Here is a 26,222-nt window from a genome sequence, read left to right as displayed (position 1 = left end):
AACTCTAACCCGTCCCCCAACTCTAACCCGTCCCCCAACTCTAACCCGTCCCCCAACTCTAACCTGTCCCCCAACTCTAACCCGTCCCCCAACTCTAACCCGTCCCCCAACTCTAACCCGTCCCCCAACTCTAACCCGTCCCCCAACTCTAACCCGTCCCCCAACTCTAACCCGTCCCCCAACCCTAACCCGTCCCCCAACTCTAACCCGTCCCCCAACTCTAACCCGTCCCCCAACTCTAACCCGTCCCCCAACTCTAACCCGTCCCCCAACCCTAACCCGTCCCCCAACTCTAACCCGTCCCCCAACTCTAACCCGTCCCCCAACTCTAACCTGTCCCCCAACTCTAACCCGTCCCCCAACTCTAACCCGTCCCCCAACTCTAACCCGTCCCCCAACTCTAACCTGCTGTTTGCTGTTGCTCTCTGTTCCAGACACTTGATCGTCTCCCTCTCACCAACCCTGAGCACTTCGGCACGCCTGTCATCGGCAAGAAGGGGAACCGTGGGCGCAGGTCTAACCCAGTGTGAGTATCTCCCCATCTGAACTGTTGACTACACCCATTGGCTGAGGACTGGGCTTTAAGTAGCAACAGGCCTGCTGAGGTGAGGTGTGAGAGAGAGAGAGAGAGAGGAAGAGGTGACTACTCCATCACATCTCTGCACAGTGCAACAGACAGCCAGCCAGTAGATGTAGTCATTTTCCTCTATTACAGTGGATGATTTTAGAAACCTTGATCCATTACAATACCGGGGTGCTACTTGGATAATGAAATGAGAGGCCTGCACATGGAGTAGAGCCTGTCCATATACCCTGATCCTGTCTCCCCTGGGAGGTTCCAGGGAATAGAGCCTGTCCATATACCCTGATCCTGTCTCCCCTGGGAGGTTCCAGGGAATAGAGCCTGTCCATATACCCTGATCCTGTCTCTCCCCTGGGAGGTTCCAGGGAATAGAGCCTGTCCATATACCCTGATGCTCTGTCCTCTCCAGCTGGCTAGGGAATGAATTGGGAATCTTCCTGGGGCGCGTACCAAATGGCAAGATGTTCCCTACGTAGTGCACTATATCTGCATAGGGCCCTGGGAAAAATTAGTGCACGATGTAGGGAACATTTTGGGATGCAGCCCCTGGTATGAAAAGGACTCTGCTGCTATTCTTCATCTCACCTCCCTCCGTAGGGCTCATAGGAAAGTCAATATTGTTCTGAACAGTGATAGTGACTTGGAATTCACCCAGCTACACATTAGCACCTTGGACATCATCTTGTGTCTTTTAGAGTGGAATCTTAGAGCGGACTAATATTGCCTTTGCCTTTTTTAGAATAAAGTTTAATATGAAGTGAATATGAAGATCTTCACCCCGAAAACACTTATCCTTTCCATCAATGTTGTGAATGTTTTAAATATTTGTGGGGGCCTGTATTCATTCCATAGTCAAATTCTTTCTAATCATTTCACCCAAGCAGTCTATTGGATATCAGTGTGCTTTCATGTGTGTTAATAGTCATTGGTCAATGCGCTAAGTGCAAGTCCCTCCCACCAATTAGCCTAACAATGTTCAGGTGGATAAAGGTGTGTGGGAGAGGGTCATTAGGCAGGTTTCCATTGACTCAGCTGTTTTTTTTTTATACTTGTGTTAAATTTCCCTTATTGCGACGAATGATCGAAAGTGTTTTTTGAATAAATGATGATTGCCTAATCATTTTCAAGGTACTCGGGGCATGTGAAATCATGACCCCAGTTACAAACATTATTTTACTGTAGGAAATCCATAGCCTATTTTAAACAGGGTAACAGCAAAGCAGAATGAGCAACGGCTTTATCAAATCAATTGTTTTTCTCTGGTTGCAGTCTTCAAAGATTTTATTGCATTGAATCAAATCAGGTTCAGTGATTTACCGCCCGTAGGGAGGGGTGTCGCGATCTTCATTCTAAATGTCTACTGGTTGCAAAATCAATTTTTTCAAATATAAATTTTTTTCTTTGCAGGACAAGGATTGTCCTGACTTTCAAGAAGACCTGAATTGCTTCACCTTGCTCTTCTGGTTGGCTGGATGCAAGTTTCACCATCCAATTATTTCAGATCGACAGGGCTGCGTTTACACAGGCACACCAATTCTGATATTTTTTCCACTAATTGGTCTTTTGACCAATCACATCAGATCTTTTCACATCAGATCTTTTAAAGACCTGATCTGATTGGTCAAAGGACCAATTAGTGGGAAAAAGATCAGAATTGGGCTGACTGCCTCCCGAGTGGCGCCGTGGTCTAAGGCACTGCAGTGCTTGAGGCGTCACTACAGATCCGGGTTCGATCCCGGGCTGTGTCTCAGCCGGCCGTGACCGGGAGACCCATGAGGCAGGTGACGCACATTTGGCCCAGCGTTGTCCGGGTTAGGGGAGTTTTTGGCCTGCCGGGATGTCCTTGTCCCATCGCGCTCTAGTGACTCCTGTGGCAGGCTTCCTAAGAGATTAAATACAGTGAGGGAAAAAAAGTATTTGATCCCCTGCTGATTTTGTACGTTTGCCCACTGACAAAGAAATGATCAGTCTATAATTTTAATGGTAGGTTTATTTGAACAGTGAGAGACAGAATAACAACAAAAAAATCCAGAAAAACGCATGTCAAAAATGTTATAAATTGATTTGCATTTTAATGAGGGAATTAAGTATTTGACCCCCTCTCAATCAGAAAGATTTCTGGCTCCCAGGTGTCTTTTATACAGGTAACGAGCTGAGATTAGGAGCACACTCTTAAAGGGAGTGCTCCTAATCTCAGTTTGTTACCTGTATAAAAGACACCTTTCCACAGAAGCAATCAATCAATCAGATTCCAAACTCTCCACCATGGCCAAGACCAAAGAGCTCTCCAAGGATGTCAGGGACAAGATTGTAGACCTACACAAGGCTGGAATGGGCTACAAGACCATCGCCAAGCAGCTTGGTGAGAAGGTGACAACAGTTGGTGCGATTATTCGCAAATGGAAGAAACACAAAATAACTGTCAATCTCCCTCGGCCTGGGGCTCCATGCAAGATCTCACCTCGTGGAGTTGCAATGATCATGAGAACGGTGAGGAATCAGCCCAGAACTACACGGGAGGATCTTGTCAATGATCTCAAGGCAGCTGGGACCATAGTCACCAAGAAAACAATTGGTAACACACTACGCCGTGAAGGACTGAAATCCTGCAGCGCCCGCAAGGTCCCCCTGCTCAAGAAAGCACATATACATGCCCGTCTGAAGTTTGCCAATGAACATCTGAATGATTCAGAGGAGAACTGGGTGAAAGTGTTGTGGTCAGATGAGACCAAAATGGATCTCTTTGTCATCAACTCAACTCGCCGTGTTTGGAGGAGGAGGAATGCTGCCTATGATCCCAAGAACACCATCCCCACCGTCAAACATGGAGGTGGAAACATTATGCTTTGGGGGTGTTTTTCTGCTAAGGGGACAGGACAACTTCACCGCATCAAAGGGACGATGGACGGGGCCATGTACCATCAAATCTTGGGTGAGAACCTCCTTCCCTCAGCCAGGGCATTGAAAATGGGTCATGGATGGGTATTCAAGCACGACAATGACCCAAAACACACGGCCAAGGCAACAAAGGAGTGGCTCAAGAAGAAGCACATTAAGGTCCTGGAGTGGCCTAGCCAATCCCTAGACCTTAATCCCATAGAAAATCTGCGGAGGGAGCTGAAGGTTCGAGTTGCCAAACGTCAGCCTCGAAACCTTAATGACTTGGAGAAGATCTGCAAAGAGGAGTGGAACAAAATCCCTCCTGAGATGTGTGCAAACCTGGTGGCCAACTACAAGAAACGTCTGACCTCTGTGATTGCCAACAAGGGTTTTACCACCAAGTACTAAGTCATGTTTTGCAGAGGGGTCAAATACTTATTTCCCTCATTATAATGCAAATCAATTTATAAAATTTTTGACATGCGTTTTTCTGGATTTTTTTGTTGTTGTTATTCTGTCTCTCACTGTTCAAATAAACCTACCATTAAAATTATAGACTGATCATGTCTTTGTCAGTGGGCAAACGTACAAAATCTATATATATATACAGTGAGCTCCATAATTCATTGGACAGTGACAATTGTTTTGTTATTTTGGTTCTGTACTCTAGCACTTTGAGTTTGAAAGGATACAATGACAATGAGGGTGAAGTGCAGACTGTCAACTTTAATTTGAGGGTATTTTCATACATATCGGATGAACCGTTTACGAATTATAGAAGCTTTTGTACATGGTCCCCCCCATTTTCGGGCATCAAAAATCATTGGACAGTTTAACATAATGTAGAATAAAGTAATCATTGTTAATATTTGGTCGCATATCCTTTGCATGCAATGACTGCTTGAAGTCTGCGATGCATTGACATCACCAGACGCTGGGTATCTTCCCTGGTGATGCTCTGCCAGGCCTGTACTGCAGCCATCTTCAGTTCCTGCTTATTTTGGGGACTTATTGCCTTCAGTCTCCTCTTCAGCATGTAAAATGCATGTTCAATTGGATTCAGATCCGGTGATTGACTCGGCCAGTCAAGGATTTTCCACTTTTTGGCCATCAAAAACCCCTTTGTTGCTCTAGCAGTAGTATGTTTAGGGTCATTGTCTTGTTGCATGATGAAGTGCCGTCCAATGAGTTTGGAGGCATTTGGTTTTATCTGAGCAGATAAAATATTTCTATAGACTTCAGAATTCATTGTTCTACTTCTGTCTGCAGTCACATCATCGATGAAGACAAGTGAGCCTGTTCCACTGGCAGCCATACAGGCCCAAGCCATAACACCCCCTCCACCATGTTTCACGGATGAGGTGGTATGCTTTGGATCATGGGCATTTCTTTTTTTTCTCCACACTTTCCTCTTTCCATCACTCTGGTACATGTTAATCTTTGTCTCATCTGTCCACAATACTTTTTTCCAGAACTCTTGGGGTTCTTTTAGGTGCTTTTTAGCAAACTGTAATCTCGCCTTTCTGTTCTTCAGGCTTATCAGTGGTTTGCATCTTGTAGTGTACCCTCTGCAGTCCTGCTGGTGTAGTCTTCTACGTATGGTAGACTTTGACACATCTACACCTGCATCCAGGAGAGTGTTTTTGATCTGTTGGGCTGTTGTCAGGGGGGGTTTCTTCACCATAGAGAGTATTCTCCGGTCATCCACTACAGTGGTCTTCCTCGGTCTACCGGGTCTTTTGACATAATTGAGTTCACCGGTTGTTTTTTTTCTTGTTAATGATGAACCAAACTGTTGACTTGGGCATGGCCAGGGTTTTTGCAATGTTCCTGATTGATTGATTTTCATTTCTGAGCCTTATGACGGCCAGCTTCATTTGCATCGACACTGCTGTCTTCCTCATGTTGTCACACCACAACAACAACCTCCAAAGGCAATAGCAAAGTCTAGAATCAATGCTATTCATCAACAGCTCTCCTGCATTCACTAACGACACAAATGAATACACCTGTCTAACGACACACATCTGTGAAGCCAATTTAACAAATACTTGTAGTACCTTAAAATGGGGGGACCATGTATAAAATGTGCTATCATTTCTAAACAGTTCATCCGATATATATGAAAATACCCTCAAATTAAGCTGACAGTCTGCACTTCACCCTCATTGTCATTGTATCCTTTCAAACTCAAAGTGCTAGAGTACAGAACCAAAATAACACAAAAATTGTCACTGTCCAATGAATTATGGAGCTCACTGTATATATATTTGCGAGGGAAAAAAACTTATGGGGGATTGGAAGTGATGCAGACAATTACATTGATGGAAGTTACAATCTATCTGCAATATTAAAGCTGATCTACCCCCTAAAAAAAAAAAAAAAAAAAGTTGTCAGTGATCGGATCAATCAGAGTATCAAAGCCAATGATTAATTTTCAAACCGCCGCTTTACCCACGTGTTCTGGCTCTGGCCCAAACCATCGGTTTCTGGACCAATCAGACGGCCCCGAATGTGTTCTCATTCGGTGAAGGGCCGGAGAGGGGAGACTCATTGGGGAGAATAACTCATATCTGTGGGCGTGGCCTAACGTTTGGTCAGAGCAGAGAAGTCTGGGTAGCCAGGTAATAGGATGTATGCCAACACAGACATGCTAAGGGAGGTCTGTTCAGAGCACCCTCTCTCTGCCTGCGTGGGCTGTTTAAGTGGGCTGCTTCCAACAACTCTACAAGTTCATGTTGCACATCATCACAATGCAAATTACTGTCTCATAATGCAGCACTTCAGATTACTCACAATTTGACCTCTGTGATTGCCAACAAGGGTTTTGCCACCAAGTACTAAGTCATGTTTTGCAGAGGGGGTCAAATACTTATTTATCTTATTAAAATGCAAATCAATTTATAACATTTTTGACATGCGTTTTTCTGGATTCTTTTGTTGTCATTCTGTCTCTCACTGTTCAAATAAACCTACCATTAAAATTATAGACTGATCATTTATTTGTCAGTGGGCAAACGTACAAAATCAGCAGGGGATCAAATACTTATTTCCCCTCACTGCAGACAGGTGGGAGGGCAGACAGGCTGTCACCAATTTATGAATGTGTCTAAATGAGTCATGGAAACACTTCAACCACTTCATTCTTATTCCACACTGTGGGTTTTTGTGTCGTTACGTCCATCTGTTTTTTATCGACAAGATAGTTAAATGAAAATGCACTGCAGAAGGCAATTGTCGCATCTATTTTCTATGCAATCGTTCTAAATGTCGACAAAAAGGTCACCGGACAGGTTAATGGAGCAAGGGTCATGCAGCGAGTATGTTTGATTCATTTTGATAGCTCCGGTGCGTTGCAATTGTATTAATTGTTTTAGCCATTTTAACTCTGGCTGTTTTTACGTCCATTGTATTATAACTCATATTTTTTAGGTTTGTTTTGTTCTGTCTGTTTGTGAACCTTTTTTAATGGGACAAGCAACAGCCAGCTTAATTCTCTAGAATGACTTTAATATGAACTGCATTTCTCTAGAGAATGTAATCTAGTTAGTGTGCACTATATTACTCATCTAAGGGATAACTGTGTGCCTCAGTCTTTAGTTAATACATGCACACCTACAAGATTATAACATTGGTATCATCAACCCTCCATCCCACCTGACATCAGGGAGAATAGATATTGGCTGTTGAGAACTAATCTCATGTTCTCATCTATTCAGCTATTCCACCAGACAGAATGATACTTGTAGTTTCCGTTCTGTAAGCAGTAAGCTGCTCACTCCTCGTACCACTGATCAGCTGCTCACTCCTCGTACCACTGATCAGCTGCTTGGCTCCTCGTACCACTGATCAGCTGATCACTCCTCGTACCACTGATCAGCTGCTCACTCCTCGTACCACTGATCAGCTGATCACTCCTAGTACCACTGATCAGCTGCTCACTCCTCGTACCACTGATCAGCTGCTTGGCTCCTCGTACCACTGATCAGCTGATCGGCTCCTCGTACCACTGATCAGCTGCTCACTCCTCGTACCACTGATCAGCTGCTCACTCCTCGTACCACTGATCAGCTGATCACTCCTCGTACCACTGATCAGCTGCTCACTCCTAGTACCACTGATCAGCTGCTCACTCCTAGTACCACTGATCAGCTGATCACTCCTCGTACCACTGATCAGCTGATCACTCCTAGTACCACTGATCAGCTGCTTGGCTCCTGTGTCTCCCTCTCTCTCTCTCTCTCCTCTCTCTCTGTCTCTCTCTCTCTCTCTCTCTCTCTCTCTCTCTCTCTCTCTGTCTCTCTCTCTCTCTCTCTCTCTCTCTCTCTTTCTCTCTCTCTCTCTTTCTCTCTCTCTCGCTCTCTCTCTCTCTCTCTCTCGCTCTCTCTCGCTCTCTCTGTCTCTCTCTCTCTCTCTCTCTCTCTCTCTCTCTCTCTCTCTCTCTCTCTCTTTCTCTCTCTCTCTCGCTCTCTCTCTCTCTCTCTCTCGCTCTCTCTGTCTCTCTCTCTCTCTCTCTCGCTCTCTCTGTCTCTCTCTCTCTCTCTCTCTGTCTCTCTCTCTCTCTCTCTCTGTCTCTATCTCTCTCTCTCTCTCTCTCTCTGTCTCTCCCTCTCTCTCTCTGTCTTTCTAACCAGAGGGGAAATAGAAGGGAGATGTCTGTTCTGCCGATCACTATGGTGTGTGTTTATAGTAACAGCTGAAATGTATTTAAAGCTGTTCTTAGTGGGTGTCTTATACCGTTTGGTCTCACTGTGTGGGTGTTACATTTAAACTATTGTGTATTCATTGTTGTAAGTTGTATGTTCTCCTTCCTTCTACCAGTCAGGAGGAAGAGTCCTCTTCATCGTCCAGTGAAGAGGAGGACAGTGACGGGAGACAGAATGAAGAGCTGTATGGGAAGGTGGTGTGTGTTGAGGGGGGTCCTGCCTCTACTGGAGACCGGAAGACCAAGACAGCTGCATGGTACCCTGCCTTGGTGAGTCTGTCTGTCTGTCTGTCTGTCTGTCTGTCTGTCTGTCTGTCTGTCTGTCTGTCTGTCTGTCTGTCTGTCTGTCTGTCTGTCTGTCTGGGAAGGTGGTGTGTGTTGAGGGGGGTCCTTCCTCTACGGGAGACCGGAAGACCAAGACAGCTGCATGGTACCCTGCCTTGGTGAGTGAGATCAGCTACATCCTGTCCCCTATATATAGGACACGACTTCTGATGAGTGCCCATATAAGCAGGAGAGTGTGTCAAACAGCGTCTTGGTCTGAAACGACACTCTATACAGGCCCTGATCAACAATAGTGAAATGACTGAATACAGGCCCTGATCAACAATAGTGAAATGACTCTATACAGGCCCTGATCAACAATAGTGAAATGACTCTATACAGGCCCTGATCAACAATAGTGAAATGACTCTATACAGGCCCTGATCAACAATGGTGAAATGACTCTATACAGGCCCTGATCAACAATAGTGAAATGACTCTATACAGGGAATGTAAAGTAGATTATTATTAGTTTAGAGACGTCTCCGTCATCAGTTGGAATATGTCATCGTAAAATAGTTGAAAAACTTGGTGCTTTGATCAAATTGCTTATCCACTAAAAACAAAGGATTCATATGGCTGATTGTTGCATTGTAGATGCACACAAAACTGCTCAGCTGAAATGAGTTACACAGTCAATGCAGCACAGAGTGTGTTTAATGAGCCAGTTATCAGGGTTTTCCAGACCTGTTTCTTTCGTCACCTTAGTTTCCACAGGTCAGTACACAGACATGGTGACAGCAGGTCCGCCAACCCAGCAGTGTTTGTTTATGTAAGTGGTTCTTCCAGGCAAGCAGAACCGAGACAGAGGAGAGGAGGACGCTGTCCCTTTAATGATTCCTGTGAAGTCCGCAGGACCGGATCTCTATTTGCACATCAATCACTCCAGTGTTAATATTAATTGTAATTATTTTGCACTATGGCCTATTTATTGCCTTACCTCCATAACTTACTACCTGGTTAAATAAAGGGGAAAATAAAAAAAAGATGGTGTTGTAACTTGAGATACTGATTTTCCTGCCAAAACAGGCACTTTAATACCAGAGTTAAAGTAGAATAGCCCTTCATATTCACAGTGTAGTGAATACTGCATTAAACACAGAGAGGTAGATCTGTCTATATCAGTGTTCCCAAACCTCTCCTCCAGTACCCCACTTACAGAATCTGATGTCTGCTGGCCCAGCTGATTAAACTACTGAAGGGCTTGGTGATTAGTTGACCAGTAGAATCAGATGTACTGGAAGAGATGGGTACTGGAGGAGAGGGACAGACTGGACCATAAATAGGCCCATTCTAACACACCATCCCAATGTTTTCCTCAAGGCCCCCATTATTAGCCAATTAATTAAACACAATCCATATAGACAAGCCCACTGGGCTAACAATGGACCGGCACATCTGGGATTTGCCAGAACTGACCGATGGCCAGTCCATCCCTTCTCGAAGAGATGCACTGATCTACATGGTGACCCACCCATTGACAGGGTCAACGATGATGGCTCGGGGGTTGACCAAGTCCGTGTCGATGAGGACGCGTCGCTGGGTCCCGTCCAGAGAGGACACCTCGATGCGGTCCTTCATGGAATCTGTCCAGAACAGGGTTCGACCCAGGTGGTCTATGGTGATCCCTTCTGGACTCTCCAAATCTGAGAGGAAGACATCAGTCAATAAAACATAAACATTTGAATTTAGAAGGGAGCACACTCTAGAACACTGACACCAGATTCTAAAACACTGACACCACATTCTAGAACACGGGCACCACACTCTAGAATACTGACACCACATTCTAGAACACTGGCACCACACTCTAGAACACTGACACCACATTCTAGAACACTGGCACCAGATTCTAGAACACTGGCACCACACTCTAGCACACTGACACCACATTCTAGAACACTGGCACCACACTCTAGAACACTGATGGAGATACCTGGTTAAATAAATAATAACACTTCCCCCCCCTGGACTGCATCCCAAATGGCACCCTATTCCTTACATAGTGCACTACTTTAGACCAGAGAATGGCACCCTATTCCTTACATAGTGCACTACTTTAGACCAGAGAATGGCACCCTATTCCTTACATAGTGCACTACTTTAGACCAGAGAATGGCACCCTATTCCTTACATAGTGCACTACTTTAGACCAGAGAATGGCACCCTATTCCTTACATAGTGCACTACTTTAGACCAGAGAATGGCACCCTATTCCTTACATAGTGCACTACTTTAGACCAGAGAATGGCACCCTATTCCTTACATAGTGCACTACTTTAGACCAGAGAATGGCACCCTATTCCTTACATAGTGCACTACTTTAGACCAGAGAATGGCACCCTATTCCTTACATAGTGCACTACTTTAGACCAGAGAATGGCACCCTATTCCCTATATAGTGCACTACTTTAGACCAGAGAATGGCACCCTATTCCTTACATAGTGCACTACTTTAGACCAGAGAATGGCACCCTATTCCTTACATAGTGCACTACTTTAGACCAGAGAATGGCACCCTATTCCTTACATAGTGCACTACTTTAGACCAGAGAATGGCACCCTATTCCTTACATAGTGCACTACTTTAGACCAGAGAATGGCACCCTATTCCTTACATAGTGCACTACTTTAGACCAGAGAATGGCACCCTATTCCTTACATAGTGCACTACTTTAGACCAGAGAATGGCACCCTATTCCTTACATAGTGCACTACTTTAGACCAGAGAATGGCACCCTATTCCTTACATAGTGCACTACTTTAGACCAGAGAATGGCACCCTATTCCTTACATAGTGCACTACTTTAGACCAGAGAATGGCACCCTATTCCTTACATAGTGCACTACTTTAGACCAGAGACTACTACTTCTGTTCTGACCAGATTCTCATGGGCTAACTAACTAACTAACTAACTAACTAACTAACTAACTAACTAACTAACTAACTAACTAACTAACTAACTAACTAACTAACTAACTAACTAACTAACTAACTAACTAGTGCACTATGTAGGGGTTAAGGTGCCATTTGGGACGCTACCCTGTGTGTGTTGATCTTGGCAGCTGCTGTGTGTTGTGACCTGTCTGCTCCTCAGCTCCTCCTACTGGTGAACTGGGGAACTACCGGTAGAGGAGAGAACAGCTAGGGGCTGCCTCGTAGTACAATCGTTAGGTGATTGGCTACGGGGCTGCCTCGTAGTACAATCGTTAGGTGATTGGCTACGGGGCTGCCTCGTAGTACAATAGTTAGGTGATTGGCTACAGGGCTGCCTCGTAGTACAATAGTTAGGTGATTGGCTACGGGGCTGCCTCGTAGTACAATCGTTAGGTGATTGGCTACAGGGCTGCCTCGTAGTGCAATAGTTAGGTGATTGGCTACAGTGCTGCCTCGTAGTACAATCGTTTTTTTATTTTTATTTTATTAATTTCACCTTTATTTAACCAGGTAAGCCAGTTGAGAACAAGTTCTCATTTACAACTGCGACCTGGCCAAGATAAAGCAAAGCAGTGTGATAAAAACAACAACACAGAGTTACATATGCGGTAAAACAAAACATAAAGTCAAAAATACAACAGAAAATATATATACAGTGTGTGCAAATGTAGCAAGTTATGGAGGTAAGGCAATAAATAGGCTATAGTGCAAAATAATTACAATAGTATTAACACTGGAATGCTAGATGTGCAAGAGATTATGTGCAAATAGAGATACTGGGGTGCAAAAGAGCAAAATATATAACAATATAGGGATGAGGTAGTTGGGTGGGCTAATTTCAGATGGGCTGTGTACAGGTGCAGTGATCGGTAAGATGCTCTGACAACTGATGCTTAAAGTTATTGAGGGAGATAAGAGTCTCCAGCTTCAGAGATTTTTGCAATTCGTTCCAGTCATTGGCAGCAGAGAACTGGAAGGAATGGCGGCCAAAGGAGGTGTTGGCTTTGGGAATGACCAGTGAGATATACCTGCTGGAGCGCAGAGTACGGGTGGGTGCTGCTATGGTGACCAATGAGCTAAGATAAGGCGGGGATTTGCCTAGCAGTGATTTATAGATGGCCTGGAGCCAGTGGGTTTGACGACGAACATGTAGTGAGGACCAGCCAACAAGAGCGTACAGGTCACAGTGGTGGGTAGTGTATGGGGCTTTGGAGACAAAACAGATGGCACTGTGATAGACTACATCCAATTTGCTGAGTAGAGTGTTGGAGGCTATTTTGTAAATGACATCGCCGAAGTCAAGGATCGGTAGGATAGTCAGTTTTACGAGGGCATGTTTGGCAGCATGAGTGAAGGAGGCTTTGTTGCGAAATAGGAAGCCGATTCTAGATTTAACTTTGGATTGGAGATTCTTTATGTGAGTCTGGAAGTTGAGTTTACAGTCTAACCAGACACCTAGGTATTTGTAGTTGTCCACATACTCTAGGTCAGACCCGTCGAGAGTGGTGATTCTAGTCGGGTGGGCGGGTGCCAGCAGCGTTCGATTGAAAAGCATTCATTTAGTTTTACTAGTGTTTAAGAGCAGTTGGAGGCTACTGAAGGAGTGTTGTATGGCATTGAAGCTCGTTTGGAGGTTTGTTAACACAGTGTCCAATGAAGGGCCAGATGTATACAAAATGGTGTCGTCTGCGTAGAGGTGGATCTGAGAGTCACCAGCAGCAAGAGCGACATCATTGATATACACGGAGAAAAGTGTCGGCCCAAGAATTGAACCCTGTGGCACCCCCATAGAGACTGCCATAGGTCCAGACAACAGGCCCTCCGATTTGACACACTGAACTCTATCTGAGAAGTAGTTGGTGAACCAGGCGAGGCAGTCATTTGAGAAACCAAGGCTATTTAGTCTGCCAATAAGAATGCGGTGGTTGACAGAGTCGAAAGCCTTGGCCAGGTCGATGAAGACGGCTGCACAGTACTGTCTATTATCAATCGCGGTTATAATATCGTTTAGGACCTTGAGCGTGGCTGAAGTGCACCCATGACCAGCTCGGAAACCGGATTGCATAGCGGAGAAGGTACGGTGGGATTCGAAATGGTCGGTGATCTGTTTGTTAACTTGGCTTTCAAATACTTTCGAAAGGCAGGGCAGGATGGATATAGGTCTGTAGCAGTTTGGATCTAGAGTGTCACCCCCTTTTGAAGAGGGGGATGACCGCGGCAGCTTTCCAATCTCTGGGGATCTCAGACGTTATGAAAGAGAGGTTGAACAGACTAGTAATAGGGGTTGCGACAATTTCGGCGGCTAGTTTTAGAAAGAAAGGGTCCAGATTGTCTAGCCCAGCTGATTTGTAGGGGTCCAGATTTTGCAGCGCTTTCAAAACATCAGCTGTCTGAATTTGTGTGAAGGAGAAGCGGGGGGGGCATGGGCAAGTTGCAGCAGAGGGTGCAGAGTTGGTGGCCGGGGTAGTGGTAGCCAGATGGAAAGCATGGCCAGCTGTAGCAAAATGCTTGTTGAAATTATCGATTATTGTAGATTTATCGGTGGTGATAGTGTTTCCTAGCCTCAGTGCAGTGGGCAGCTGGGAGGAAGTGCTCTTATTCTCCATGGACTTAAAAGTGTCCCAAAACTTTTTGGAGTTAGTGCTACAGGATGCAAATTTCTGTTTGAAAAAGTTAGCCTTTGCTTTCCTGACTGCTTGTGTATATTGGTTCCTAACTTCCCTGAAAAGTTGCATATCGCGGGGGCTATTTGATGCTAATGCAGTACGCCACAGGATGTTTTTGTGCTGGTCAAGGGCAGTCAAGTCTGAGGAGAACCAGGGGCTATATCTGTTCTTAGTTCTGTATTTTTTGAATGGGGCATGTTTATTTAAGATTGAGAGGAAATTACTTTTAAGGAACAACCAGGCATCCTCTACTGACGGAATGAGATCTATATCCATCCAGGATACCTGGGCCAGGTCAATTAGGAAGGCCTGCTCGCTAAAGTGTTTTAGGGAGCGTTTGACAGTGATGAGGGGTGGTCGTTTGACCGCGGACCCGTTACGGACGCAGGCAATAAGGCAGTGATCGCTGAGATCCTGGTTGAAGACAGCTGAGGTGTATTTAGAGGGTATGTTAGTCAGGATGATATCTATGAGAGTACCCATGTTTACGGATTTAGGGTTGTACCTGGTAGGTTCGTTGATAATTTGCGTGAGGTTGAGGGCATCTAGTTTGGATTGTAGGATGGCTGGGGGATTAAGCATATCCCAATTTAGGTCACCAAGCAGTACGAACTCTGAGGATAAATGGGGGGCAATCAATTCACATATGGTGTCCAGGGCACAGCTGGGGGCTGAGGGGGGTCTGTAGCAAGCGGCAACAGTGAGAGACTTATTTCTGGAAAGGTGGATTTTTAGAAGTAGAAGCTCAAACTGTTTGGGCACAGACCTGGATAGTATGATAGAGCTCTGCAGGCTATCTCTACAGTAGATTGCAACTCCACCCCCTTTGGCAGTTCTGTCTAGACGGAAAATGTTATAGTTGGGGATGGAAATTTCAGAATTTTTGGTGGCCTTCCTGAGCCAGGATTCAGACACTGCTAGAACATCAGGGTTGGCGGAGTGTGCTAACGCAGTGAATAACTCAAACTTAGGAAGTAGACTTCTGATATTTATTTGCAAGAAACCAAGACTTTTGCGATTCGTTAAGTGATTGGCTACAGGGCTGCCTCGTAGTGCAATAGTTAGGTGATTGGCTACAGTGCTGCCTCGTAGTACAATCGTTAGGTGATTGGCTACAGGGCTGCCTCGTAGTACAATAGTTAGGTGATTGGCTACGGGGCTGCCTCGTAGTACAATCGTTAGGTGATTGGCTACGGGGCTGACTCGTAGTACAATCGTTAGGTGATTGGCTACAGGGCTGCCTCGTAGTTCAATAGTTAGGTGATTGGCTACAGGGCTGCCTCGTAGTACAATAGTTAGTTGATTGGCTACAGGGCTGCCTCGTAGTACAATAGTTAGGTGATTGGCTACGGGGCTGCCTCGTAGTACAATAGTTAGGTGATTGGCTACAGGGCTGCCTCGTAGTACAATAGTTAGGTGATTGGCTACAGGGCTGCCTCGTAGTACAATAGTTAGGTGATTGGCTACGGTGCTGCCTCGTAGTACAATCGTTAGGTGATTGGCTACGGGGCTGACTCGTAGTACAATCATTAGGTGATTGGCTACAGGGCTGCCTCGTAGTTCAATAGTTAGGTGATTGGCTACAGGGCTGCCTCGTAGTACAATAGTTAGGTGATTGGCTACAGGGCTGCCTCGTAGTACAATAGTTAGGTGATTGGCTACGGGGCTGCCTCATAGTACAATAGTTAGGTGATTGGCTACGGGGCTGCCTCGTAGTACAATCGTTAGGTGATTGGCTACGGGGCTGCCTCGTAGTACAATCGTTAGGTGATTGGCTACAGGTCTGCCTCGTAGTACAATAGTTAGGTGATTGGCTACGGGGCTGCCTCGTAGTACAATAGTTAGGTGATTGGCTACGGGGCTGCCTCGTAGTACAATAGTTAGGTGATTGGCTACGGGGCTGCCTCGTAGTACAATCGTTAGGTGATTGGCTACAGGGCTGCCTCGTAGTACAATCGTTAAGTGATTGGCTACAGGGCTGCCTCGTAGTTCAATAGTTAGGTGATTGGCTACAGGGCTGCCTCGTAGTACAATAGTTAGGTGATTGGCTACAGGGCTGCCTCATAGTACAATAGTTAGGTGATTGGCTACGGGGCTGCCTCGTAGTACAATAGTTAGGTGATTGACTACGGGGCTGCCTCGTAGTACAATCGTTAGGTGATTGGCTACAGGGCTGCCTCGTAGTACAATAGTTAGGTGATTGGCTACAGGGCTGCCTCGTAGTACAATAGTTAGGTGATTGGCTACGGGGCTGCCTCATAGTACAATCGTTAGGTGATTGGCTACGGGGCTGCCTCGTAGTACAATCGTTAGGTGATTGGCTACGGGGCTGCCTCGTAGTACAATCGTTAGGTGATTGGCTACAGGTCTGCCTCGTAGTACAATAGTTAGGTGATTGGCTACGGGGCTGCCTCGTAGTACAATAGTTAGGTGATTGGCTACGGGGCTGCCTCGTAGTACAATAGTTAGGTGATTGGCTACGGGGCTGCCTCGTAGTACAATCGTTAGGTGATTGGCTACAGGGCTGCCTCGTAGTACAATCGTTAAGTGATTGGCTACAGGGCTGCCTCGTAGTGCAATAGTTAGGTGATTGGCTACGGGGCTGCCTCGTAGTACAATCGTTAGGTGATTGGCTACAGGGCTGCCTCGTAGTACAATAGTTAGGTGATTGGCTACAGGGCTGCCTCGTAGTACAATAGTTAGGTGATTGGCTACGGGGCTGCCTCGTAGTACAATAGTTAGGTGATTGGCTACGGGGCTGCCTCGTAGTACAATCGTTAGGTGATTGGCTACATGGCTGCCTCGTAGTACAATAGTTAGGTGATTGGCTACGGGGCTGCCTCGTAGTACAATCATTAGGTGATTGGCTACAGGGCTGCCTCGTAGTACAATAGTTAGGTGATTGGCTACGGGGCTGCCTCGTAGTACAATAGTTAGGTGATTGGCTACGGGGCTGCCTCGTAGTACAATCATTAGGTGATTGGCTACAGGGCTGCCTCGTAGTTCAATAGTTAGGTGATTGGCTACAGGGCTGCCTCGTAGTACAATAGTTAGGTGATTGGCTACAGGGCTGCCTCGTAGTACAATAGTTAGGTGATTGGCTACGGGGCTGCCTCGTAGTACAATAGTTAGGTGATTGGCTACGGGGGCTGCCTCGTAGTACAATCGTTAGGTGATTGGCTACAGGGCTGCCTCGTAGTACAATAGTTAGGTGATTGGCTACGGGGCTGCCTCGTAGTACAATCGTTAGGTGATTGGCTACAGGGCTGCCTCGTAGTACAATCGTTAAGTGATTGGCTACAGGGCTGCCTCGTAGTGCAATAGTTAGGTGATTGGCTACGGGGCTGCCTCGTAGTACAATCGTTAGGTGATTGGCTACAGGGCTGCCTCATAGTACAATAGTTAGGTGATTTGCTACAGGGCTGCCTCGTAGTACAATAGTTAGGTGATTGGCTACAGGGCTGCCTCGTAGTACAATAGTTAGGTGAAAGAATGTGCATGAAAACGAGTTGTCTCTCATTGAATGACGACAAACCCTTAATTAAAGAATCCCTACTGTTGACCAATCACCGACGAAGGGGCGTAGACTTCGGCTACCGACTTCGGCTTGCCTCGCAGAATTGTTTTGTGTGCACGAAAAGCTGAAAAAAACCTTCCTGAAGACTGTTGAGAGAGAGCAACACAGTTAGACCCAACCAAATCATGAGAAAATGTAAAACAAAAAGATAATTACTTGACACATTGGAAAGAATTAACAAAAAAACAGAGCAAACTAGAATGCTATTTGGCCCTAAACAGAGAGTACACAGTGGCAGAATACCTGACCACTGTGACTGACCCAAACTTAAGGAAAGCTTTGACTATGTACAGACTCAGTGAGCATAGCCTTGCTATTGAGAAAGGCCGCCGTAGGCAGACCTGGCTCTCAAGAGAAGACAGGCTATGTGCACACTGCCCACAAAATGAGGTAGAAACTGAGCAGCACTTCCTAACCTCCTGCCAAATGTATGACCATATTAGAGACACATATTTCCCTCAGATTACAGCGATCCACAAAGAATTTGAAAACAAACCCAATTTTGATAAACTCCCTTATCTATTGGGTGAAAAACCACAGTGTGCCATCACAGCAGCAAGATGTGTGACCTGTTGCCACAAGAAAAGGGCAACCAGTGAAGAACAAACACCATTGTAAATACAACCCATATTTATGTTTATTTATTTTCCCATTTGTACTTTAACTATTTGCACATTGTTACAACACTGTATATAGACATAATATGACATTTGAAATGTCTTTATTCTTTTGGGACCTCTGAGTGTAATGTTTACTGTTAATATTTATTGTTTATTTCACTTTTGTTTATTATCTATTCTACTTGCTTTGGCAGTGTTAACATACGTTTCCCTTGACAATAAAGGCCTTAGAGGGAGGGAGGGAGATGGTTTGGCAATGTTAACATACGTTTCCCATGCCAATAAAGGCCTTAGAGGGAGGGAGGGAGATGGTTTGAGCACAGAGAATGATAGTGGCCTTAATGCTATAATAGCATGGGCAGCACCATTTGAAGGTTTCTACCAGTTTCGACTCCTGTTGGAGTCATGTGCAACCGAGTCATCAGGAGGGATCAGCCACTCATGAGAAAGAAAATGGACTACTTCGAAATGGAGATAGCATGGGCAGCACCATTGAGGCTGTCACAGACGCTGCAATGGCACAGATGCAAAGATAGGTCCTCTATCTATATCTATGGGTTAGAGAAATAGAGAAAAGGAGAGAGAGAGAGGGAGGAGGAGAGAGAGGGGGGAGGAGAGAGAGGGAGGAGAGAGGGAGGAGAGAGAGGGGGGAGGGTAGATGGAGGGAGGAGAGAGGGATGGAGGGAGGAGGAGGAGAGATGGAGGAGGAGAGGGATGGAGGGAGGAGGAGAGGGATGGAGGGAGAAGGAGAGATGGAGGGAGGAGAGAGGGATGGAGAGAGGAGGAGAGAGGGATGGAGGGAGGAGGATAGATAGAGGGAGGAGGATAGATAGAGGGATGGAGGGAGGAGGAGAGAGGGATGGAGGGAGGAGGAGAGGGATGGAGGAGAGATGGAGGGAGGAGAGAGGGATGGAGGGAGGAGGAGAGGGAGGAGGAGAGATGGAGGGAGGAGGAGAGATGGAGGGAGGAGGATAGATAGAGGGATGGAGGGAGGAGGAGAGAGGGATGGAGGGAGGAAGATGCAGATCAACAGAGATGGGCAGAGGTATGAAAACATCTGAAACCCTACCTCTTCAAAGAGTATCTTAAGTCATCTTCTGGTCTAGACTGTGTTGCCAGTAGCACATCTTGCTAGGACTCCCACTGCACTGCTCCTGTGTGTGTAGGGGGGTTGGGAGTGTGTGGAGGGGGACCAGCCAGTCTGTTTACTCACGGGTGTCTTCATCTTGGCAAACTGTCTTCGTTTTGAAACGTCATATTGGAGGGTTCTGTCAACCATGTTCACTTTGCTCAGTGCTACAGACTCACTCTCTCCATCCATTCATCTCTCTCTCTCTCTCTCTCTCTCTCTCTCTCTCCCCCTCTCTCCCCCTCTCCCCCTCTCTCTCCCCCTCTCCCTCTCCAGGTCATCACCCCAGACTGCCATGAAGAGGCCACCCTGAAGAAAGACACCATCTTCGTCCGTTCCTTCAAGGACGGCAAATTGTGAGTAATCTGAAGTGCTGCATTATGAGACAGTGTAATTTGCATTGTGATGATGTGCAACATGAACTTGTAGAGTTGTTGGAAGCAGCCCACTTAAACAGCCCACGCAGGCAGAGAGAGGGTGCTCTGAACAGACCTCACTTAGCATGTCTGTGTTCGCATACATCCTATGACCTGGCTACCCAGACTTCTCTGCTCTGACCAAACGTTAGGCCACGCCCACGGATATGAGTTATTCTCCCCAATGAGACTCCCCTCTCCGGCCCTTCACCGAATGAGAACACATTCAGGGCCGTCTGATTGGTCCAGAAACCGATGGTTTGGGCCAGAGCCAGAACACGTGGGTAAAGCGACGGTTTGAAAATTAATCATTGGCTTTGATACTCTGATTGATCCAATCACTGACAACTTTTTTTTTTTTTTTAGGGGGTAGATCAGCTTTAATATTGCAGATAGATTGTAACTTCCATCAATGGTAATTGTCTGCATCACTTCCAATCCCCCATATGTTTTTTTCCCTCGCAAATATATATATATATAGATTTTGTACGTTTGCCCACTGACAAAGACATGATCAGTCTATAATTTTAATGGTAGGTTTATTTGAACAGTGAGAGACAGAATAACAACAACAAAAAAATCCAGAAAAACGCATGTCAAAAATTTTATAAATTGATTTGCATTATAATGAGGGAAATAAGTATTTGACCCCTCTGCAAAACATGACTTAGTACTTGGTGGTAAAACCCTTGTTGGCAATCACAGAGGTCAGACGTTTCTTGTAGTTGGCAACCAGGTTTGCACACATCTCAGGAGGGATTTTGTTCCACTCCTCTTTGCAGATCTTCTCCAAGTCATTAAGGTTTCGAGGCTGACGTTTGGCAACTCGAACCTTCAGCTCCCTCCACAGATTTTCTATGGGATTAAGGTCTGGAGACTGGCTAGGCCACTCCAGGACCTTAATGTGCTTCTTCTTGAGCCACTCCTTTGTTGCCTTGGCCGTGTGTTTTGGGTCATTGTCATGCTTGAATACCCATCCATGACCCATTTTCAATGCCCTGGCTGAGGGAAGGAGGTTCTCACCCAAGACTTGATGGTACATGGCCCCGTCCATCGTCCCTTTGATGCAGTGAAGTTGTCCTGTCCCCTTAGCAGAAAAACACCCACAAAGCATAATGTTTCCACCTCCATGTTTGACAGTGGGGATGGTGTTCTTGGGGTCATAGGCAGCATTCCTCCTCCTCCAAACACGGCGAGTTGAGTTGATGCCAAAGAGCTCGATTTTGGTCTCATCTGACCACAACACTTTCACCCAGTTCTCCTCTGAATCATTCAGATGTTAATTGGCAAACTTCAGACGGCCCTGTATATGTGTTTTCTTGAGCAGGGGGACCTTGCGGGTGCTGCAGGATTTCAGTCCTTCACGGCGTAGTGTGTTACCAATTTTTTCCTTGGTGACTATGGTCCCAGCTGCCTTGAGATCATTGACAAGATCCTCCCGTGTAGTTCTGGGCTGATTCCTCACCGTTCTCATGATCATTGCAACGCCACGAGGTGAGATCTTGCATGGAGCCCCAGGCCGAGGGAGATTGACAGTTATTTTGTGTTTCTTCCATTTGCGAATAATCGCACCAACTGTTGTCACCTTTTCACCAAGCTGCTTGGCGATGGTCTTGTAGCCCATTCCAGCCTTGTGTAGGTCTACAATCTTGTCCCTGACATCCTTGGAGAGCTCTTTGCTCTTGGCCATGGTGGAGAGTTTGGAATCTGATTGATTGATTGCTTCTGTGGACAGGTGTCTTTTATACAGGTAACAAGCTGAGATTAGGAGCACTCCGTTTAAGAGTGTGCTCCTAATCTCAGCTCGTTACCTGTATAAAAGACACCTGGGAGCCAGAAATCTTTCTGATTGAGAGGGGGTCAAATACTTATTTCCCTCATTAAAATGCAAATCAATTTATAACATTTTTGACATGCGTTTTTCAGGATTTTTTTGTTGTTATTCTGTCTCTCACTGTTCAAATAAACCTACCATTAAATTATAGACTGATCATGTCTTTGTCAGTGGGCAAACGTACAAAATCAGCAGGGGATCAAATACTTTTTTCCCTCACTATATATAACTATATATATATATATATATATATATATATATATATATATATATATATATATATATATATATATATATATATATACACATACATACATACATACATACATACATACATACATACATACATACATACATACATACATACATACATACATACATACATACGATATCCCCAGTGGCGCAGTGGTCTAAGGCATTGCAGTGCTAGCTGTGCCACTAGAGATCCTGGTTCGAATCCAGGCTCTGTCGTAGCCGGCCGTGACCGGGAGATCCATGGGGCGGCGCACAATTGGCCCAGCGTTGTCCAGGGTAGGGGAGGGAATGGCCGGCAGGGATGTTGCTCAGTTGGTAGAGCATGGCGTTTGCAACGCCAGGGTTGTGGGTTCGATTCCCACGGGGGGCCAGTATGAAAAAATAAAATAATGTATGCACTCACTATGGATCTGCTAAATGACGTAAATGTAAAAGTAGTGCACTATAAAAGTGCGGCATATTTCAGAGATAAGATAACCAATATTAGGCTGGGTATCAGTCCAGCAAGACCCGATGAGAAGTTTGATATGTGCCCCTAGCCTACCACTCAAAGGCCCTATGGATTACTGTCCCTGGTTGACACAGACATGCTCAGGAAAGTGATATCACAACTTAAGCCTTCTACCTGCCTTCTCGATCCTGTCCCCACCACCTTCTTCAAAACAGTTTTTAATTGGATATCTGAAGAAGTGCAAGCTATTGTTAATCACTCCCTGTTTACGGGCACTTTCCCCACTGCTATGGTGAAATCCCTTCTGGAGAAAAGTCATCTACAGTGCTATGAAAAAGTATTTGCCCCCTTTCTAATTCTCTCTACTTTTGCATATTTGTTATACTGAATGTTATCAGATCTTCAACCAAAACCTAATATTAGATAAAGGGAACATAAGTGAACAAATAACACAACAATTACATATTTATCTAGACGAGGAACAAAACAAACAAAAAAACTACACAAGATCTCGTCATAATATACAGTGGGGAGAACAAGTATTTGATACACTGCCGATTTTGCAGGTTTTCCTACTTACTAAGCGTGTAGAGGTCTGTAATTAGTATCATATGTACTCTTCAACTGTGAGAGACGGAATCTAAAACAAAAATCCAATAAAATGCAAAATAATAACTTTAAAATCATACAATGTGATTTTCTGGATTTTTGTTTTAGATTCCGTCTCTCACAGTTGAAGTGTACCTATGATAACAATTACAGACCTCTACATGCTTTGTAAGTAGGAAAACCTGCAAAATCGGCAGTGTATCAAATACTTGTTCTCCCCACTGTATGTGCAAACCGTTTTCGACTGGGAAGCATACGGTAAGGACAGCCTCCTCGGTGGGGGGGAGGGATGAAACAGCAGGATAATGTTTAGGCTGACCCTGTGTGTGGGAAGAGATACACTCAATGTGTCTAACAACCACAACACAGGTCAACCTCATTCCTGCCCACTGCGGACTATTTCTGGTCATGGGTTTAGTTCTGTTATACGAAATATAAATGCAACCGGCAATTTTCTATTTCAAAATGTTTTTTTCCATTTCATGCCCACTGAACACGTCCCAGGACTCCGTCTCCCAACTCTAGTGCATATTTCCAATCCAAAGCCGTATAATTTAGATATTTTTGGGTAAATATATGGCTCTGTTGCAATCCTAATCTCCTAACAACACAACTGAACAATGTGGCCTTGGACCTTTATCGGCTGTGCTCTGTCACATGACGGGGGTGTTAAGAGGACCTCTATCAAGTGTGGTCTGTGTAGCTAGCAGGCAGCTGGCTGGGAGGTGAGACCGGTAGAGCTGATGAGAGGCAGGATAAGATGAGAGACGAGATTATTATTCTGAGAGGAAGTGGAAGCTGCTGTAATTGTAGCAGCCAGAGTCCAGATCAGGGGAGGCCACAGAGGTCAGAGGTCACTGTCTGTAGTTCCTTATCAGCTGCTGCTGGGACACATTTGGCTTACCAGGTTCCTCTGTGAAAAAAGGAAACAGGGACAGATTTGGGTTACCAGGTTCCTCTGTGTAATAGAAACAGATGGGACAGATTTGGGTTGCCAGATTCCTCTGTGTAATAGAAACAGATTGGACAGATTTGGGTTGCCAGAATCCTCTGTGTAATAGAAACAGATTGGACAGATTTGGGTTGCCAGATTCCTCTGTGTAATAGAAACAGATTGGACAGATTTGGGTTGCCAGAATCCTCTGTGTAATAGAAACAGATTGGACAGATTTGGGTTGCCAGATTCCTCTGTGTAATAGAAACAGATTGGACAGATTTGGGTTGCAAGATTCCTCTGTGTAATAGAAACAGATTGGACAGATTTGGGTTGCCAGATTCCTCTGTGTAATAGAAACAGATTGGACAGATTTGGGTTGCCAGAGTCCTCTGTGTAATAGAAACAGATTGGACAGATTTGGGTTGCCAGATTCCTCTGTGTAATAGAAACAGATTGGACAGATTTGGGTTGCCAGATTCCTCTGTGTAATAGAAACAGATTGGACAGATTTGGGTTGCCAGATTCCATTTGCTGAGCACCTATATTACACCAGATACCAGCTGTCTGTTGATGACTGTCTACACACAAGATAATACCTTTTTGTATGAACAACTATGAGTGGCTACACAGCCCCTGTTTAGAGTTGTATTGGTTGTGTTTGAGAAGTGGGGGGGGTAGTTCACTTGAATTGACATCAATATTGTTTGTGCTATTATAATACTTTTCCGAAGCGCAGAAAACGAAAAAGTTATCAATTAACTACGCCATCTGTATCAGTGGAGTTGACAGAGCAATCTGTTTCAGCTGATGTCCTATTACTGGTTGTCATGTCCACTTATGTCCTGAAGGAGTCACTGGTGCTGCAGTGTCTGGTTAAGAACAGAGAGAGAGAGAGAGAGGAGTCACTGGTGCTGCTGTGTCAGGTTGAGAACAGAGAGAGAGAGGAGTCACTGGTGCTGCAGTGTCAGGTTAAGAACAGAGAGAGAGAGGAGTCACTGGTGCTGCAGTGTCTGGTTAAGAACAGAGAGAGAGGAGTCACTGGTGCTGCAGTGTCTGGTTAAGAACAGAGAGCGAGAGAGAGAGGAGTCACTGGTGCTGCAGTGTCAGGTTAAGAACAGAGAGAGAGAGAGGAGTCACTGGTGCTGCAGTGTCTGGTTAAGAACAGAGAGAGAGAGAGAGAGGAGTCACTGGTGCTGCAGTGTCTGGTTAAGAACAGAGAGAGAGAGAGAGAGGAGTCACTGGTGCTGCAGTGTCAGGTTAAGAACAGAGAGAGAGAGGAGTCACTGGTGCTGCAGTGTCTGGTTAAGAACAGAGAGAGAGAGAGAGAGGAGTCACTGGTGCTGCAGTGTCTGGTTAAGAACAGAGAGAGAGAGAGAGAGTAGTCACTGGTGCTGCAGTGTCAGGTTAAGAACAGAGAGAGAGAGGAGTCACTGGTGCTGCAGTGTCTGGTTAAGAACAGAGAGCGAGAGAGAGAGGAGTCACTGGTGCTGCAGTGTCAGGTTAAGAACAGAGAGAGAGAGAGGAGTCACTGGTGCTGCAGTGTCTGGTTAAGAACAGAGAGAGAGAGAGAGAGGAGTCACTGGTGCTGCAGTGTCAGGTTAAGAACAGAGAGAGAGAGAGAGAGAGAGGAGTCACTGGTGCTGCAGTGTCTGGTTAAGAACAGAGAGAGAGAGAGAGAGGAGTCACTGGTGCTGCAGTGTCAGGTTAAGAACAGAGAGAGAGAGGAGTCACTGGTGCTGCAGTGTCAGGTTAAGAACAGAGAGAGAGAGAGAGAGGAGTCACTGGTGCTGCAGTGTCTGGTTAAGAACAGAGAGAGAGGAGTCACTGGTGCTGCAGTGTCTGGTTAAGAACAGAGAGAGAGAGAGAGGAGTCACTGGTGCTGCAGTGTCAGGTTAAGAACAGAGAGAGAGGAGTCACTGGTGCTGCAGTGTCAGGTTAAGAACAGAGAGAGAGGAGTCACTGGTGCTGCAGTGTCTGGTTAAGAACAGAGAGCGAGAGAGAGAGGAGTCACTGGTGCTGCAGTGTCAGGTTAAGAACAGAGAGAGAGAGAGGAGTCACTGGTGCTGCAGTGTCTGGTTAAGAACAGAGAGAGAGAGAGAGAGGAGTCACTGGTGCTGCAGTGTCTGGTTAAGAACAGAGAGCGAGAGAGAGAGGAGTCACTGGTGCTGCAGTGTCAGGTTAAGAACAGAGAGAGAGAGAGGAGTCACTGGTGCTGCAGTGTCTGGTTAAGAACAGAGAGAGAGAGAGAGAGGAGTCACTGGTGCTGCAGTGTCAGGTTAAGAACAGAGAGAGAGAGAG

At 45.6% G+C, this 26,222-nt stretch overlaps 1 protein-coding gene across 1 annotated transcript in view; it reads left to right on the top strand.

Moving 5' to 3' along the window:
* The window catches only part of LOC311122186 (AT-rich interactive domain-containing protein 4B-like), a gene marked incomplete at its 3' end in the record, with an annotated part of 157,428 nt that overhangs the window by 45,760 nt on the left and 85,446 nt on the right, over nt 1-26,222 (top strand). Inside the window, exons 7-9 of the mRNA XM_084196581.1 lie at nt 435-526; nt 8,285-8,438; nt 19,699-19,778. Of these exons, the coding sequence (XP_084052707.1) occupies nt 435-526; nt 8,285-8,438; nt 19,699-19,778 (326 nt within the window). The remainder of the gene's footprint in view (nt 1-434; nt 527-8,284; nt 8,439-19,698; nt 19,779-26,222) is intronic.

Source organism: Coregonus lavaretus, assembly GCF_964263955.1.
Source record: "Coregonus lavaretus genome assembly, contig: HAP1_SCAFFOLD_879, whole genome shotgun sequence".
Lineage (NCBI taxonomy): Eukaryota > Metazoa > Chordata > Actinopteri > Salmoniformes > Salmonidae > Coregonus > Coregonus lavaretus.
This window is presented reverse-complemented; position numbering and strand designations above follow the sequence as displayed.